The sequence below is a fragment of the Podarcis raffonei genome, chromosome 6 (assembly GCF_027172205.1).
Source record: "Podarcis raffonei isolate rPodRaf1 chromosome 6, rPodRaf1.pri, whole genome shotgun sequence".
NCBI classification, from domain to species: Eukaryota; Metazoa; Chordata; class Lepidosauria; order Squamata; family Lacertidae; genus Podarcis; species Podarcis raffonei.
In genome coordinates this window covers 69,801,418-69,818,157 of record NC_070607.1, presented here as the reverse complement: position 1 = coordinate 69,818,157, position 16,740 = coordinate 69,801,418, and the positions used below count along the sequence as shown (strand labels likewise).

Below are 16,740 nucleotides of genomic sequence, written 5' to 3'. Positions count from 1 at the left end.
GGGTCTCTTCTAACTATAATTCTATGCTCCAATGATTCAACACAGGGCTATTCGGAAAGCCAGCCTTATTTCCCCCTCTCCTCTTTCTCCATCCCTTCCTTCCGCGATAGGAAGAGCACCAACCAATAGCCAGAACCGGCGCACCGCAGCGGCCTCTACCGGCCACGACGTTTAGAACACGTCCCTACTCCCTTCTGCGCAGGCGCCCTCCGAGCTCACCAACCCTTTCATCTCGCGTCATCCCTACCGCAGGAGCGGGAGAGGCAGGCGGTTCTGATTGGCGCTCGGAGGAGTGGGCGGGGCTACCGGAGTGGGCGTGACCCGGAAGGGAGGCTGCTTGATGGCCGCGGAAGCGGGGAGAGGGAGGCAAGGGTGCCCGGGTTGCCCTCGCTGCGCGCGGCTGCTAGATGCTGCTGTCGGCGCCGCCCCTGCACCGGCTGGGCTGGCTCTGGCTGTGGGTGCTGCACTCGCTAGGGCAGCCCCCTCCGGCCGCCGGGAAGGAGGTCGACGTCGCCCGCTACAGGTGAGCCCGGACCAGGATGACTGATGGAGGGAGAGCAGCTCACTGCTCCCTCGTCACCTGGGCTCCTTTGCCTTCCCTTTTCTAAAGGCTCTGTGGTGCCAGGCGGATTTTCAACAGGTGAAGCCTCCCCTTTTTCCATGGCGTGCCTCTCTGGGTGGCCACGTTGAATTTCACCTGCCATCAAGTCTCCCGCAAGGACAACGAGAGAAAAAAGGATGGTGACAGCCCTGCTCTCAGGTGGAAAACCGAGGGTGGGAGAGGGCGGAAATCCTCTAATACTAACATGCAGCTGTATTTATCAGTTTGCTTTTTTTTAAAGTGCTTGTTGTCTAATAGTGAGGATGGAACAGAAATAAAAAGTCAGGGGATGAGGATTAGACTTTAGATGGCAAGTTCTACCCTAGTAGAAAACTAAGAAACGACAGTCATTTTATTCATGTGTTAGTTTAAATATCTTAGGGATGTGGCTTCATGGAAAAGTAAACAAGATATCATAGCCATATATGTGGGCATGCTGCTCTTGACATATGCAGGTCTTTGTGGTCATGGTTAAAAGCAGCTGTGAAGAAACTTGAGGCAAAAAACCCCCCAGAAGTAGATCCTGCAAACCTGAAGTGCTTCCTTTGAGAAAGTAGGGAAAGTGCAGTAGATTTTTGGAAATTATTTATAAGGGAATCTTGAAGACATTGGTTTGGTGTGAAGACATGAACAGAGGCCCTTTTGTCTTCCCTTGCTTCTCCTGCTTTCCACTGCATTCTGTGTATATCAAGCAGGCAGCAAGAAGGTTGGAAGGAAGAGAATTGCTGAGGTGACCTACTGAGGGCCCGTGTGATCCACTCCTTTCAAAATTTTGGCAGTGCTATGCTCACCTTTGTAGAGGTCACCTTTTTTGCTGTTGTTGTTCTGTGGTGTTGTCCACTTTTCTGTAACACTGTAAGTCTGAAACGTCTTTTTTTTTCTCCCTTTAGAGAGCGAGTCAAGTCCATGTTTTATCATGCTTATGATAATTACCTGGAAAACGCCTTCCCATATGATGAACTGCGCCCTCTGACATGTGATGGGCAGGACACTTGGGGAAGGTACTGGGAAGACTGAATGTTCTTTCTCTGGTTGCTTGTGGAATTTTGAAATAACACCTTCTTAGGGTATGTCCCTGTTTACTAGAGCAGGTGTTGTCGTCCCCCACTTGCCATGCTGAGTGAAGCTGATGGGAATTGCAGTCTAACTTCTGGAGGGTCCCATGTTACAGCGTATGCTAGTTGTCCTGGAGCAGCATAGATTTACTTAACCTTTTCACTGCCTTTGGAATGGGTTTGTTTAGCCTAGTGAGGAAAGACTAAGGTGCACATGATGAAACTGTTCCGATACCTGAAGTGCTGTCACATAAAAGAGGCCAAGTTCTCTGCAGAACTTGATGTAATGGGCTCAAGTTACAGGAGGATGGATTTCAGTAGAACAGTGGGAGAAACCTCTTAATGGTAGGAGCAGTTTAGCCATGGAACTAACTATTAGAGTGGAGGTGGGCTCTCCCTCACTAGATCTTTTCCGACAGAGACTGGACAGCCATCTCTTGGTTTTTCAGAGAAGAAGCCCATTGGTTAAATGCTAGCATGTGCATCTTTCTATGTATTTTGTGGTTGATGCCACATTTGCCTCACCAGCACTGACTTCCTTTCTTTTTCAGTTTTTCTCTCACACTGATTGATGCACTGGACACTCTGCTAGTAAGTACCGTTTGTCAGTAACATCTTTCTTGGTTTTCTCAGGTCCTGCTTATTCTCAGGCATATTGGTAGAAAAAAAATTCTGTTCCTCATACTTTCAGTTTCTCCCTACTTTCAACTTCTTTACAAACAAGTAAAATGACAGCATTACTAAAACCAAGCACAAAATGGATTCCAAGCACAAAATGGATTCACAAATTTGAAAACAAAGGGTTATATCCAACACTGTTGTTTCACTTACACAACGTATGTTTCCATAAGGAATGGACCATGCTCCTCTTTCTCGCCTGCAGCTTCCCCAAATCTTCTCCAGGGGGTTGAGGGACCTTTCAGAACAGATTTGGGGGTGCACATAGAGAGAAGAGGACAGTGTGAGACCGGAACTCCATGTGTGCAGTGCAGGATACAGCCCAAATGTAGAAGTAAAATTGTCCATTGTCTCCCAACAGATAGATGCCAGCTAATTCCAGACTTGATCCATAGGAACATAGAAAGCTGCTTTATACCAACTCAGACTCACTGGTCCATCTACCTCAGTATTGTCTACACTGACTGGTAGCAGTTCTCCAGGGTTTCAGGCAGGGAGTGTCTCCCAGACCTATCCGGAGATGCTAAGGATGGGACCTGGGACCTTCTGTACACAAGGCCAACTTCTGTTGTTGATGCAATGCCAACATTCCAAGTTCTAGCACATTTTCTTCATTAGAACAACTTGAAGAAGCTTCAAGGGCAAAGCTAGATTGCCCCAGTGTAATATTATATATCTTTCCTACTGATTTCTATCCTGCCCGCCCCCAAATTTAGATGTTTGCAGTCTCATGAATTGTGTGCTTTCAGTTACATTTATTTATTCCCAGATTTTGGGGAACGTCTCTGAATTCCAGAGAGTTGTCAGCGTGTTGCAGGAGGGTGTGAATTTTGATATCGATGTAAATGCTTCTGTCTTTGAAACCAACATCAGAGGTGAGTGGAACTCAAAAAGGTCCCTGTCTTGGAAGTATTTTGCATAACAAATTAGTCTAGAGTTGCAGCACAGAGGAAAGATGAGTGTGTAATATAGTAACAGGATTCAGAAGGGTAGCCAGTTGTAGCAAAAACAACAAAGAGTCAGTTGTAGCAGCCTTTTAAGGATTGACAATTTATTATAGCTTAATCTTTCATGGAGCAGAGTCCATAAGAGGTATAAAGTGTAATCCTAAATTGGCAGGCATTATATTAAAAGCACTGGGGGTTGGAAGAATGGAAAATGGAGAGGGAAATAAAAGTTGTAGAAATACCCTGTTCAGAGGCAATACAATACCAGATTAGAACAAGGGTGGATTAACCAGATATTGCTGAAAGCCAGTTCTCATTATTCCTGACCTTTGGCCTTGCTCTCTGGGGCTGATGAGAGTTGCAGCTTCTAGAGGGTCCCCACTTCCCCACCCCTGTATTAAAGAGAGAAATCAGACAGAGAACTATGGCCTTCTATCCCCTGCCTGTAGCGGTCCTGGAAGCAGTCAGCTGGCAACTGTTAGAAATAGAGACCTGAGCTACATGGGCTTTTCATCTTATTCAGCCGGGCTGCTGTTAACATTCTTGTGATGATTCTAGTGCAAGTTTTTGCTCTGATGCTTTTCTGTATTCATTAATAAGGCGCTAAGTTGAACATTTCATGACTTACACAGTATATCCTTGCAATGATCAAGGGAAAAGATGTTGCTGGGATAAGAACAATTCATGTGTGTCTCCTGAGAAGTTTAACCAAATGGCTGGCTCCTCTGTAGCCACTGAAAAGGAAATCAGTTCTGCACACTTCACATTGGCCAATTTGCGCAATCAAATCCTGGGTTAAGAAGCCAGGATGTGAAAGTGTCATGCGTGCTCGCATGCAACTCCTTCACGTGAGCAGCATAACAGGCCAAGATTCAGCTTTTGGCCCTAGTTTCTCATTATGTGTGAACCTGAAAACTGTGGTTAATGGGCTTTCAGACAAGACTGGGATGTGAGGCCATGGTTTAAATTTGATTTCCAGTTCCTGGCTGGTTTGGAACCCACATAGCATAGCTTATGACTTTGCACATAAAACGAATCTCTGGTTAAAAGCTGAATCGTGGCTTGTTCAAAGGAACTCAGTGATACCCACAAGTAGCTCCTGCATATACTGACTCCTTAAGCCAGGAATTGATTGTCCAATTAGTTTGTTTGCTCCTCCTTTTAAATATACTGTTGTCAGCGCTGCCCAAGGTCCCAGCTCACACAAGACCAACGCTGCTTCTTCCTCAAGTAAAAAAGTCTTTATTGAAGTTCAGTTTCATTTCCAGACGCGCAGCGCGCAACGCTACGTCTATACCTTAGACCGTCGAAGTTCCATCTGAATCTCCTCCCCCCTGACACCAGTTTAAGATTCTAGCCTTACTCCACCTCTTCCTCTGTTCCTTCCTTCTCTGGGTCCTCCTGCTAGTCGGAGTCTCAGCCCTCCTAGACTCCTCTGACGCTGAGTCCCCTGACTCTTCCCCCTCCCTCCTTCGGGCTTTCGGACCTGGCTCCCAATCCGGGTTTTCTGCTGTCCCGCGCTCCTCCACATTTGAACTTGGTGCGCGCGCGCAGCCTCCCACTTTCCTTCTGACCGTTACACTTGTGTCACTGCTCCCTCTTTCGGGGAGGCTAGCTGGACCTGGCCTTCCCTCCGTTTCCCCACTTCCCGATGGGGGCGTGGTTACCCCTGACTCATCTTCTCTCCCCGCTGGAGGAGAAGCTGGTCCTGACTCATGTGACTCCTGCTTGGCAGGGGGTTGGACTCGATGGCCCTTGTGGTCTCTTCCAACTCTATGATTCTATGATTCTATGACTCTTCCCCCCCACTGTGCTCTGGTGGGGGAACTGGTCCTGATCCTCCGCTGCTCCCTTGGGAGTCCCCTCTGGTCCCTTGTTTATGGAGCGTCCCCCCTGGGACCCCCCTCGCCCTTACCATAGGCGCCCCCTTCTGGGAATCTTCTGATTCGCTGGAGAAACTCATGGAATCTCTCGGGTCACTGTCATATTCCCCTACGCTCCCCTCTGATTCCTCTCCTCCGCTCTCTATTTGCTCTCTCCCCTGCTCTTCTGCTCCTGAGCCTCTGACAACTGTGATTGCAAATAAAGGGGCTGGGCATGGTTATCAAGAGAATGGTAGCTAGTCGGCTGTAGATATGCCTTGAGGAAGTGGATTTTCTAGATCCATTCCAGTCTGGTTTCCAGCTTGGTTTTGGCTCTGAAACACCCTTGTCGCCCTGATTGACAGTCTCCATGGGGAAAGTGATGGAGGAATGCAACTCTGCTGGTTCTTCTTGATCTCTCAATGGCTTTTGACACCATTGACCATGGTGCTCTTTTGGAGTGACTCAGGGAGGTTGGAGTTAGAAGTACTGTATTACAGTGGTTCCACTCCTGCCTCCAATATCACTACCATAAAATATTACTAGGAGATTACTGCTTAGCTTTTGGGCTGTTGGGTCCCACAAGGGTTCATTCTGTCTCCTAAACTATTTAAAATATATGTGAAACTGTTGGGAGCTGTTATCTGGGGATTTGGAGCATGGTACTCGGCTCTCTCCTTCCATTTCATAGAAATCGGAGTCCGTGAAGGTGTTGGACAGGTGTTTGGAGGCAGCAGTGGACTAGATGGGGGCCAATAAATTGAGACTGTTTCCAAATAAGACAGAAGTACTGTGGATGGGTAGTTCCCATGCCCAGGAATTTGGTGTACAAGTTCTGGAAGGAGTTGCACTCCCTTCTTAAGGAAAAGGCTTGTAGCCTGGGAGTATTCCCAGATCCCAACTGGATTGTCACTGGAGTCTCATATTGCTTCTGTGGCTAGGAGTGCAGCTGTTCCAAGGTCAGAGTAGCCTGGCCTCAGTTGTCCGTTCTTGGTGGCCTTCAAAAACATTCCTGTTTACTGAGGCATTTGATGGCTGAAAGAGACTGTGAGATCACTAGCTGAGATAATGTTCTTAACTGTTTTTAGATTTTTGTTTTGTTTTATCATTGCTATGTCTGCTGCTGTGGGCTCCTTTGGGAGGAAGAGCAAGATACAAATCAAATGAATTATAACATATTCACCCTTTGCCATTGAGACAGCTTTTTTAATAAGCTTTGGGTTCCCATTTTCAGTGGTTGGCGGACTCCTGTCTGCTCACTTGTTGTCAAAGAAGGCCGGTGTTGAAGTGGAAGCAGGATGGCCCTGCTCTGGGCCCCTCTTGAGGATGGCAGAGGATGCAGCTCGAAAACTTTTGCCAGGTGAGCACTGTTGCAGACTCTGAGAATTCATTTCCTCCCTTTCTGTGTTGCTGCCTTATAGGCTAAACTAGATTATAAGTAATGGGTACCAGGAACTGCAGGGGGACAAATTCTTGCAAATTGCTAGAAGCAGAAGAGATGTAGTTGGATATATCAAGTGCGTCGAAAATAAATATTTATGCTCCAAATGTAGCCTTCCCCAACCTTGGGTCCCCAGATATTGTTGGACCCAGTTCCCATCATCCTTGACCACTAGACCTGCTAGCTAGGAATGATGGGAGTTGTAGTCCAACAACATCTGGGGACCCACGGTTGGGAAAGGCTGCCCTAATGTATACAGTGGTACCTCGGGTTAAGTACTTAATTCGTTCCGGAGGTCCGTACTTAACCTGAAACTGTTCTTAACCTGAAGCACCACTTTAGCTAATGGGGCCTCCTGCTGCTGCCACGCCGCCGGAGCACGATTTCTGTTTTCATTCTGAAGCAAAGTTCTTAACCCAAGGTAATATTTCTGGGTTAGCAGAGTCTATAACCTGAAGCATATGTAACCTGAAGCGTATGTAACCCGAGGTAACACTGTACTGGGCCGAATGTTGCTAAAATCTGAAGGAATGAAAATGGACTCAAGTATCTGCTTTTTTTATCGATGAGTATACCACAGCAGCAAAAATAGTAATATGGCTAAGTAGTAGATAATGTGGGACGCGGGTGGCGCTGTGGTCTAAACCACAGAGCTTAGGGCTTGCCAATCAGAAGGTCGGCGGTTCAAATCCCCGCGACGGGGTGAGCGCCCGTTGCTCAGTCCCTGCTCCTGCCAACCTAGCAGTTCGAAAGCATGCCAAAGTGCAAGTAGATAAATAGGTGCCACTCCGATGGGAAGGTAAACGGCGTTTCCATGCGCTGCTCTGGTTTGCCAGAAGTGGCTTAGTCATGCTGGCCACATGACCCGGAAGCTGTACGCTGGCTCCCTCGGCTAGGAAAGTGAGATGAGTGCCGCAACCCAAGTCATTCGCGACTGGACCTAACGGACAGGGGTCCCTTTACCTAGTGGATAATGTAATGGCTCTGATAAATATCTAAGATGAGAAGTAATGCAGCTAATGCAATGTTTACTTTGAGGAAGTAGAAAGGTACTTACAGTGCTGTATATGACATGTATTTGTCACTAAGCATTCATTGCACACCTGAGCTAAAACAGAACATAGTCTTTGCTGTCTATTTGAATAGCGATGATCATTTTAACTTGTGGTTACTAGGATTCGCATTTGTTCACCTGTGAATGGGTTACTGTTAAAGTGGAATATAAATCCCAATCTATACAACAGAAACCTCTTTGAGCAAAGTAGTTCTTCAGTATACAGCTGTGTTCTTGTGTTGTGTGTTTTGGAAAATCTTTAAATTATTGTCATAAACGTAGGAAATCTATTGGTTGCCAAGCCCGTTGAGCTTGATTGGACAGTGTATCAGGGTTGCTCACCAGGAGCAGGTAACAATTCCTTATGGGTAAATACCTTGCTTACCAGACCTGCTGTTCAAATTGAGCTGTGCGCTATAGGTGACGAGGCAGGCAAACCTACATGCATTGAATTCAATGCATTGAATTAGGCAATCTTCCCAGTAGTTGTCCTGACTTGTTTGCCCACTGTTTAGATTGTGCTGGGCTGTCACATGACTTGCTGTTAAAACTTGAAACACACCTGATAGGGGACTTGCAGGAGTATTTGTGGAACCAACCTTGGGAGAATCCACAGTTTGAACTGTATTACCTACACTGGGCCCCCAGTTACGCTAGTTTTGTTTTGAAGCCTTTCAGACTCCAACTGGAATGCCATATGGGACAGTGAACTTACTACACGGAGTAAACCCTGGAGAGACACCAATTACTTGTACTGCTGGAATTGGTACATTTATAGTGGAATTTGCTACATTAAGTCATCTTACAGGTGACCCAATATTTGAGGATGTTGCCAGAAAGGCTCTTAAGACCCTCTGGAAAAATCGTTCTGATATTGGCTTGGTGAGTGGAAAAACCTCATGTCACACTTTCCAACTACATAGTTTGATTTCTGTTGAAAGTATGGTTGAATTAATGCTGCCACTGAAACAATTGATTGCAAGAATATAACAGTACCAGGTCCACCATGTACCATAAATGTACACAGGCTGGTATAAGCTGAATCCTACTCCCAAACGTCTGTTGTTTGTCTACATCAAGGATGAGCATGATGATCATCACCATTTTTCAGTAGCTTGTGGTCCAGATACCTTGAGCTTTTTTGCATGAATACGATGGGCGATCATATTAGAAGACGGCTTTGTTGAAGTTACAATACTTGTAGAAACCTGCATTGCTTGCTACCAGTCACTTCCTACCTCCACATTCTTACAAATCTTTTAAAAAAAAGATTTGCTCTTACATTTTCTCAGGTATACAAATCAGTTCACGAATTTCCTCATTGGTCATTTCACATCATCATCATCATCTTAAATGAATCTCTTCTGTCATGGAACTCAAGAGAGTATACATGACCCATCCAAACACTGACCAGACTCAGACCTGCTTAAGTTCAGCAAGGTGGTGGCTTCATGTGCCTTCAGACCCTCCCACTCCCTTCCACCACCCATTAGACATTGGTCATTTTTTTCACTGAAAACTGGTATGATCCACAAAGTGTCTGTCACAGGATTTAATGTGGAAATGAAATTCACTCTTGGGGAAATCCAGTTACGTTCTAGGCTTATAGTATGTTCTTGGGCAAATCCAAGAACTTGGAACTGAAAAGCAGCTGGGATTTTAAATAAAGATCAAAACAGTTGATGCCATGATAAGCATTCTGGTTTAAAAGGCTGTGTTAATGAATCATTAATGTCACATGTTAAAGATGCCTGGTCCTGTGTTAGTTCTCCTAATCAGAGTAGACTCATTGAAGTTAATGAACATAGCTAACTTATGTCCATTAATTTCAATGGGCCTATTCTGAGTAAAAATTAGTTGACTACCACCCATAGGTTTTTATAACAAAGAATTTGTACAGTAGCACACATTGTTGGTACTAAGTACATGTTAGAAGGGCTGCAGAAATTAAGATTTTTTGTTACATCCTTGTGCTTTTTGGAAACTTGTACAGATAACAAACCAAGGATCTATTGTTTGCTGAAATGTATAGAAATGTAAACCTATGCTAATCCCAATCTATAGCTTTTAATAAATGAGGCTTTTTTTCTTTCTTCAGGTGGGTAATCATGTTGATGTGGTAACTGCCAAATGGGTAGCCCAGGATGCTGGCATTGGAGCCGGAGTAGATTCCTATTTTGAGTATCTTGTTAAAGGAGCCATCCTACTGCAGGACGAGGAGCTGATGTCAATGTTTCTAGGTGAGTTCAGAAAGGGCCATAGCTCAGTGGCAGGGCATCTTCTTTGCATGCCAAAGGTCCCTGGTTCCATCCCTGACATCTCCAGGTAGGGTCAGGAAATACCTCCACCTGACATCTCGGAGAGTCATTGCCAGCCATGGTGGACAATGCTCATTGGCTTCCTTCCTTCATCACATTAGGGAAGGGCTGTAGCTCAGGGATATAACATCTGCTTTGCATGCAAGAGATCCCAGGGTTTGGGAATCTCTCTTCTCTGCAGCCCTAGAGAGCTGCTTATAGTCAGTGTGGACAAAACTGAGCTAGATGGGCAAAGGATCTGACTCAGGCTAAGGCAGTGACATGTGATGGTCTTGTTCAGTGGTGATGAGCACAATTGGGAGAATCACACTTTAAAGCTTCTGATTATGCATCAGCAGCTCTGTCTGCCCCTGTCAGATGTGGGGCAGGTGCACATGGTTTGGGGAAACTGTCTTGCAGCCAGATTGGAACAGGTGCCAGGCCAAATTAGGATGCATGTCCAGGCCATGGCCCCGGAGGCTCCTTGCCCCTGCTTTAATGATAACTCATGTGCCATTTTTTCTCTTTCCCTCCTTGAACAGCAACTGCTCTGTAGAAGCTCATGTGCTGCGAGCAGAGTTCCTTTTTAAAATATTTTCATATTGTCATCCTTTTAACATTGTTAAGCATAAAAGGAAATTCCGATGATAAATGTGTTCTTTGAAATATATGCAAATAGAATATATGAAAGCCAGTTCATTTTCAGGTTCTCTGAAATTCTTCTTCCAATGTTTATCGTTCATTTTGACTTGTCTTTCTGTAGACTACAACAAAGCTATAAGCAACTACACAAAATTTGATGATTGGTACCTCTGGGTTCAGATGTATAAAGGAACAGTCTCAATGCCTGTTTTTCAGTCCCTTGAAGCCTACTGGCCTGGCTTGCAGGTAAGGGCTGATGAAGAACAGGTATGTTTTAACTCGGGGATCGCTAAAGAACTTTTGGCTCTTCATATGTTGTTGGACGCTATGGTCAAGCAATACTTGGTGGCCACAGTTTCCATCCCTCTTTTAATTGCTTGTGTTCTTCATAATTCCATTTGAATTATGAGAACTGAGAACCTGCACCAGAGTAGGCGTCCAATGCAGTATAACATGAATCCAGTCTTTTTGCTTGTGTTGGATAATCCTGTACTTAAATTAGAAGTGTTAAAGCAGATGAGGACAAATATCTGCACTGAGAAAACCAGCTGTGGCTTTTTCTTGCCAAGAAAACAGTTAGCAATAATCCACTTTTCGTTGTCTCTCTGATCCCGTGTGAACTGTAATTCCGCTGAGAATCTGACAAAGGCTGTTTTAGTATCCAGGAATGAAAATGAACGATTTCCTAAAACAGAGTAGCCCTATTAAACTTGAACATGTTATTTCTAGTAGATTTCTTTCCAGACTTAAAAAAAAACACCTGGTTGCCACTGAGGTGTCCGTCCTATGGTTATTTTATATCCCAAGTCTTCTTACAGACACCATTTCAGTACATAGTTGATTGTGCTATTACGGTTCTTCCCCCCCCCTTCCTTTTTTAAAAGCTGATTAAGTACTGTTTGAGGGTTCTAGTTGTACACTGTGCTTGGTTTGATTATGTCTGCTATGCTCTATTCTTTCTGTTACCTCACTGGGTTTTTTCTGGTTCTGTTCTTCCTCCCAGAGCCTCATTGGAGACATAGATAGTGCAATGCGAACATTCCTCAATTATTACACTGTTTGGAAGCAGTTTGGTGGGTTGCCCGAGTTCTACAATATTCCCCAGGGTTATACAGTGGAAAAGCGTGAAGGGTATCCACTTAGACCTGGTAAATGAGAAATAAGTATTTTGTATGTGGCATCTTTCATTTGTTGTTTACAAGGCATATAAATACTGCAGATGTATGTTTAAATAAAATAATTTATATACTGCTTAACTACAGTAATCTCCAGACAGTTTACAAGGATGAAATACTGAAAGTAAATATTGGTTAGAAGTATAAAATCAAACTCCAATTAAAATGCCTGCTGGAACAAAAACAAAAAATGTCTTCAGTAGGTGCTGGAAGTTCAGCAGGGAGGGAGGGAGTCTTCATGACATTCCTCCTAGGGATGCAGCAATAAAACTGCTAGCACATTAGCAAAACTAAGCATAGTTTCAAAGCAGATGAGGAGACTGTGTGTTAAGATTCCTGCTTTGCAGGTGGTTGGAGATGACCCTCAAGACCCCTTCCAATTCTATGATTCCATTATGTCATCTGGAAGCAAGTGCCATAAAATTGGGCCCACAATACTAAACCCAATGGCTCTTGGTGAATATGAGCCATGCATGCAAGCCACGGGGGACCACTAACAGTAACTCCCCGAAAGACCTCAGTAATTAAGAAGAGATACAAGGGATTAGGCAGGTATCCTGGACCCAAATTGTTAAGGGCCTTGTAAAGTTATATAAAAACCTTGAGCATGGCTTAGTAGTATATGGGCAGTCAGTGTAAACTTTTGAACACTGCAGTTATGTGCTGGCGGTAATCTGCCCCCATCAACAGTCTAGCCCACAGCATTTTGCATCAGCTGGAACCTCTGGACCAGCCCCACATAGAGCACACTGCAATAATAGAGTCTTGAGGTTACTAATGCATGGATCACTGTCCAGTAATGGCCATAGTCAGCATACCAGCTGTAGCTAGTAAAAGGCACTCCTCATCACAAAGGCCTCCTTAGCCTCCAGCAACAAAGATAGATACAGGAGACACCCCCCCCCAAAAAAAGTCCAAGCCTCTTCTTTCAGAGGGAGCACAACTCCACCCAGAATAGGCAACTGTCCAGTCTCCCAGACACATGAACCACCATCCCAAAGGGCTTCTGTCTTCCCACGGTTCATGCTTAGTTTACTGGTCCTCGTCCAGATCACCCCTCCACCTAGGCAATTGTTCAGATCATGCATAGCGTCCCCTGACTCAATGTTATGGAGAAGTAGAGCTGTGTGTTGATAGCCTATTGATGACCCTTAGCCCCAAATCCCCTAAAGACCGCACCCAGTGACATCATATAGATATTAAACAAGATTGTTTAAGACTTTAGCTTGTACCTTGTGGCTTCCTTTTGGATGATCTCCAAGTTGCTTTGTGGTTTGCCTTGGTTATAGATAAATCTATGGTTCATTAACATTTCAGTCTAAGTGGCTCCTGAACCTCTTTCTGTTAAAAATAGGGTTCCAAATGCATATTGTTCTCTGGTGTTGCCGAAGGCAGCAGCTTTGAACAGCAAGCTACCTCTTAATGCAGAATAAAATGAGTTCCAAACTACATAGCATGATGGGGGGAAAGTTTTAAGGAAAACTGATTCTTTTGTCCCTTATTCAATAATAGATGGCCTCTGTTTTGAACTATTGTGTGTTCTGAATCTTTGGGAAACTGTGCAGGTGTTTGCTGTGTATTGAATAAATGCATGTGTATGCAATGATGTAACTTAAGGGGTGGGATTCATCACCTCATCAGTTGAAACCCTGTGCAATGGGGCTTCCCCTCTCTCCTTCATGTGCCTCCTGAAATTGGCTCGGGGGTTGAAGAGAACCCCCCAAGTACAGCACGGGGGAGGGGAGATAATTCCGTCTGGAAAGCTGATAATCTTGTGCATACAGAATATTTGTAATAGCGCAACCTTGATTTCCACCCAAGCTTTTTCTTTTTTGTATTTTTGCAGAACTGATAGAGAGTGCAATGTACCTATACCGTGCTACCCAAGATCCCACCCTTTTGGAACTGGGCAGAGATGTTGTAGAGTCAGTAGAAAAAATCAGCAAGGTTGAGTGTGGCTTTGCAACAGTTAAGTATTTCTCCTGAACTCTCTTCCCCTGCCCCTTCCTTTTTAGTAATGGGCTAGCGTGTCCTTCTCAAGCATCCTTTTCTCACTAGCAAAAGTTAACCTAACAGAATGTGTCGTCTTGGTGGTGTGTGTGTGTTTTATTCTGTGGCACAAATATGGCACTGATTCTAAGTTCTGCTTATTTCAACCATAGACTTGAACTCCTGATTCATGCCACTGTATATTTCTCCAGAATGTTGCTGAAACAATTGTACGACAGATTCTGGCATATGCAGTGTAACCACTTTTCCCTCCCTTTATTTTAAAGATCAAAGACCTGCGAGATCACAAACTAGATAACCGCATGGAGTCCTTCTTCCTGGCTGAAACAGTGAAATATTTGTATCTACTGTTTGATCCTGACAACTTTATCCATAACAATGGGTCATCCTTTGACGTCGTACTGACACCCTATGGAGAATGTGTTCTTGGTGCTGGTGGATACATCTTCAATACTGAAGCTCATCCTATAGACCCTGCTGCACTGCACTGTTGCAGGAAACAAAAGGAAGAGCAGTGGGAGGTAGAAGATCTAGTGAGAGAGTTCTATTCTCTGAAAAGAAGCAAGAAGTTCACTTTGACAAGAACTTCCGGTGGAAGAGAAGCAGAGACGCACAAAGACTCTGCAGATACTTCTTCAGAAGGCCGCAAAGAGCAAATGAACACTAAACAGAAAGAGAAAAGGAAAATCCCACTCCTGAGCTGCCCTAGTCAACCCTTTAACTCCAAACTGGCTGTTCTAGGGCAGGTCTTCTTAGACAATACTTGATTCCTTTGCTCTGATTCAGAGTTGTTGATTTCAATAAATATGTATTTTATTTGCACTTTTCTGTTGCTGTTTCCTTAGAGGGATATCTATCCTTAGGTGCATATCTTCAAATGGGCGTAAATTGTGTTTTGGCATACATCTACTTTGGAAAGCAGAAGTATTTTGAGAACAACAAAAAGCAATTGTATGACACTTAGTAGAGCTTTAGTTCCCAGATTGTGCCAGCCCCCTGCATGCCTTGTTTGTTAATTTTTCTCTATCTCTCTATCAGAGAGCGTTCATACTCTTTAACCACAGGCAGCACGGCAAGTTTGATCTGATATTAAATAGTCATGTTGGCCTCATGCAAAAAGAAATATGGCAAGCAAGTTTTTGAACTGCATAATCTTTAGGCAAATGTGTTTAGAATACAAAAATAGGTTACATGCTCAGGTTGTGGGTGCCTGGATGCAACACCATTACCTGGGTGAGACTCGTTCAAGTAATGTACAACTTAAACAGCTGCACCTAAATAAGGTATAGTTTGAAAACTTGCCACACAGTGTGCCAATAAAATGTTGTCTTGGTCTGTAGTCAACAAGATGTTTGTTTACAGCATGGTGACAGGGTGGATCTTGCAGATACGGTGTACTGTGGTAGCTCTGTCCTGCAAAGTACCCAATTCAGATTTCACTCTTGCCAAGAGTTTGCTACATGGCCCTTAGTCAAACAGCTGTGCAATCACACTTTGCCTGCTGTCTGCAAGTTGGAGATAACATACAGTACTAACCTACAGAGTTGCCATAAAGATTGCTGAGATAATTATGCTGAGTGCTTTGAATTCTGACATCCTGTATACATGTTAAGTTGATAGCTGTGAGAATAGATGGATTCACACATTTCTATCATGGACATTAAAGAGAAGGGTGATTATTTGTAGTCTTGGGGCTTTCCAATTGGGACACGATGGTGGCTTCTGATTTGTATGTGGTTGTTCTGGCAAAGACATCTATCTTACTCTATAGCTGGGAGTACTTTTTGTATAAAGCAGGGTTTTTTTAAAGGGGATTTAAAGGTATATAATGCAGCTTCCATTTTAAGATGCATTGCTTTTCTTTGTTTAGAGAGAAGCAAACCATGAGTGTTGGCTTGCAAGTAACAAGAAGTCAACCTTTGTTCCCCAGTGTGGCAACAGCAAAACTGAAAAATAAATGAAGCAAGCAAAAAGAAGAGGGGAAGAAACCTCTTGCAGGCAGAGACTTGTGTTTCTATTTTTATATGGGGTACTTTTTATAAATAATAAATGGCGATAAGTGAGCTAGTAGGAAGGCTGTAAATCCTGGAACACGTAGAGATGGGACTGGTATAAGTTCCATGTTGGCAATTTCTAGGATTTCTGCCAGATTCTAAACAGTCAGTTTGTCTGGAAGGAGCAGAAAAGCTCCCCTTTTGTGATTATGGGTCAGCATAATTGCATAGAAGCGGCTTGCATTTACTTTTTCTTTCCACTTATATATTCTTATGTCCCATTTAAGGACAAAACCCTGTGATTTCACCTCGGCCAACCTCCCAGCTTCGTTTTACTATTTACCCTGTTGAACTTATGGAGAGGAACTTGAAAGCTTGTACGCTATGTTGTTCCACGTTGGTTGCCCTAATTATGGTATTGTGCTAGGGTAAAGGTAAAGGGACCCCTGACCATTAGGTCCAGTCGCGGACGACTCGGGTTGCAGCGCTCATCTCGCTTTACTGGCCGAGGGAGCTGGCGTTTGTCCACAAACAGCTTCCGGGTCATGTGGCCAGCATGACTAAGCTGCTTCTGGCGAACCAGAGCAGCGCACGGAAACACCATTTACCTTCCGTCGGAGTGGTACCTATTTATCTACTTGCACTTTGACGTGCTTTCGAACTGCTAGGTTGGCCTGTAATTATTACCTTATTATATATATGCATATATGTGCACATAATATGCTGATGCCGATTATAAAAAAAAGTTGTTAGTAATATTTCGTACACAACTATGGCTTAATTGAATAAAGGCTTTACATGTAGCTATGTAACAAAGCAAAATGGGGGGGGCGTTTAAAAAGAACTTCACGTGCCTTTGTGTCTTCGGGAGGCGTCGCACAAAATACCGGAAGTCCTGGCTTTGACTGAAGGGAGAAGGAGATGACAGCTTCGCCTCTCCGCTTCTTACGTGCTTCCCTCACACGCATCCCTTTCTGTGAGTAA

The 16,740-nt window shown here is 44.2% G+C and overlaps 1 protein-coding gene across 1 annotated transcript; it reads left to right on the top strand.

The window, feature by feature from the left end:
- The first annotated feature begins 305 nt into the window (after positions 1-305).
- Positions 306-14,584, top strand: EDEM2 (ER degradation enhancing alpha-mannosidase like protein 2). The gene is made up of 11 exons (XM_053393910.1): positions 306-523; positions 1,492-1,602; positions 2,208-2,247; positions 3,104-3,209; positions 6,378-6,503; positions 8,309-8,520; positions 9,737-9,878; positions 10,699-10,823; positions 11,581-11,725; positions 13,599-13,720; positions 14,029-14,584. The coding sequence occupies exons 1-11, from the start codon at positions 408-410 to the stop codon at positions 14,527-14,529; spliced, it is 1,746 nt and encodes a 581-aa protein (XP_053249885.1). The 5' UTR covers positions 306-407; the 3' UTR covers positions 14,530-14,584.
- Positions 14,585-16,740: the final 2,156 nt, after the last annotated feature.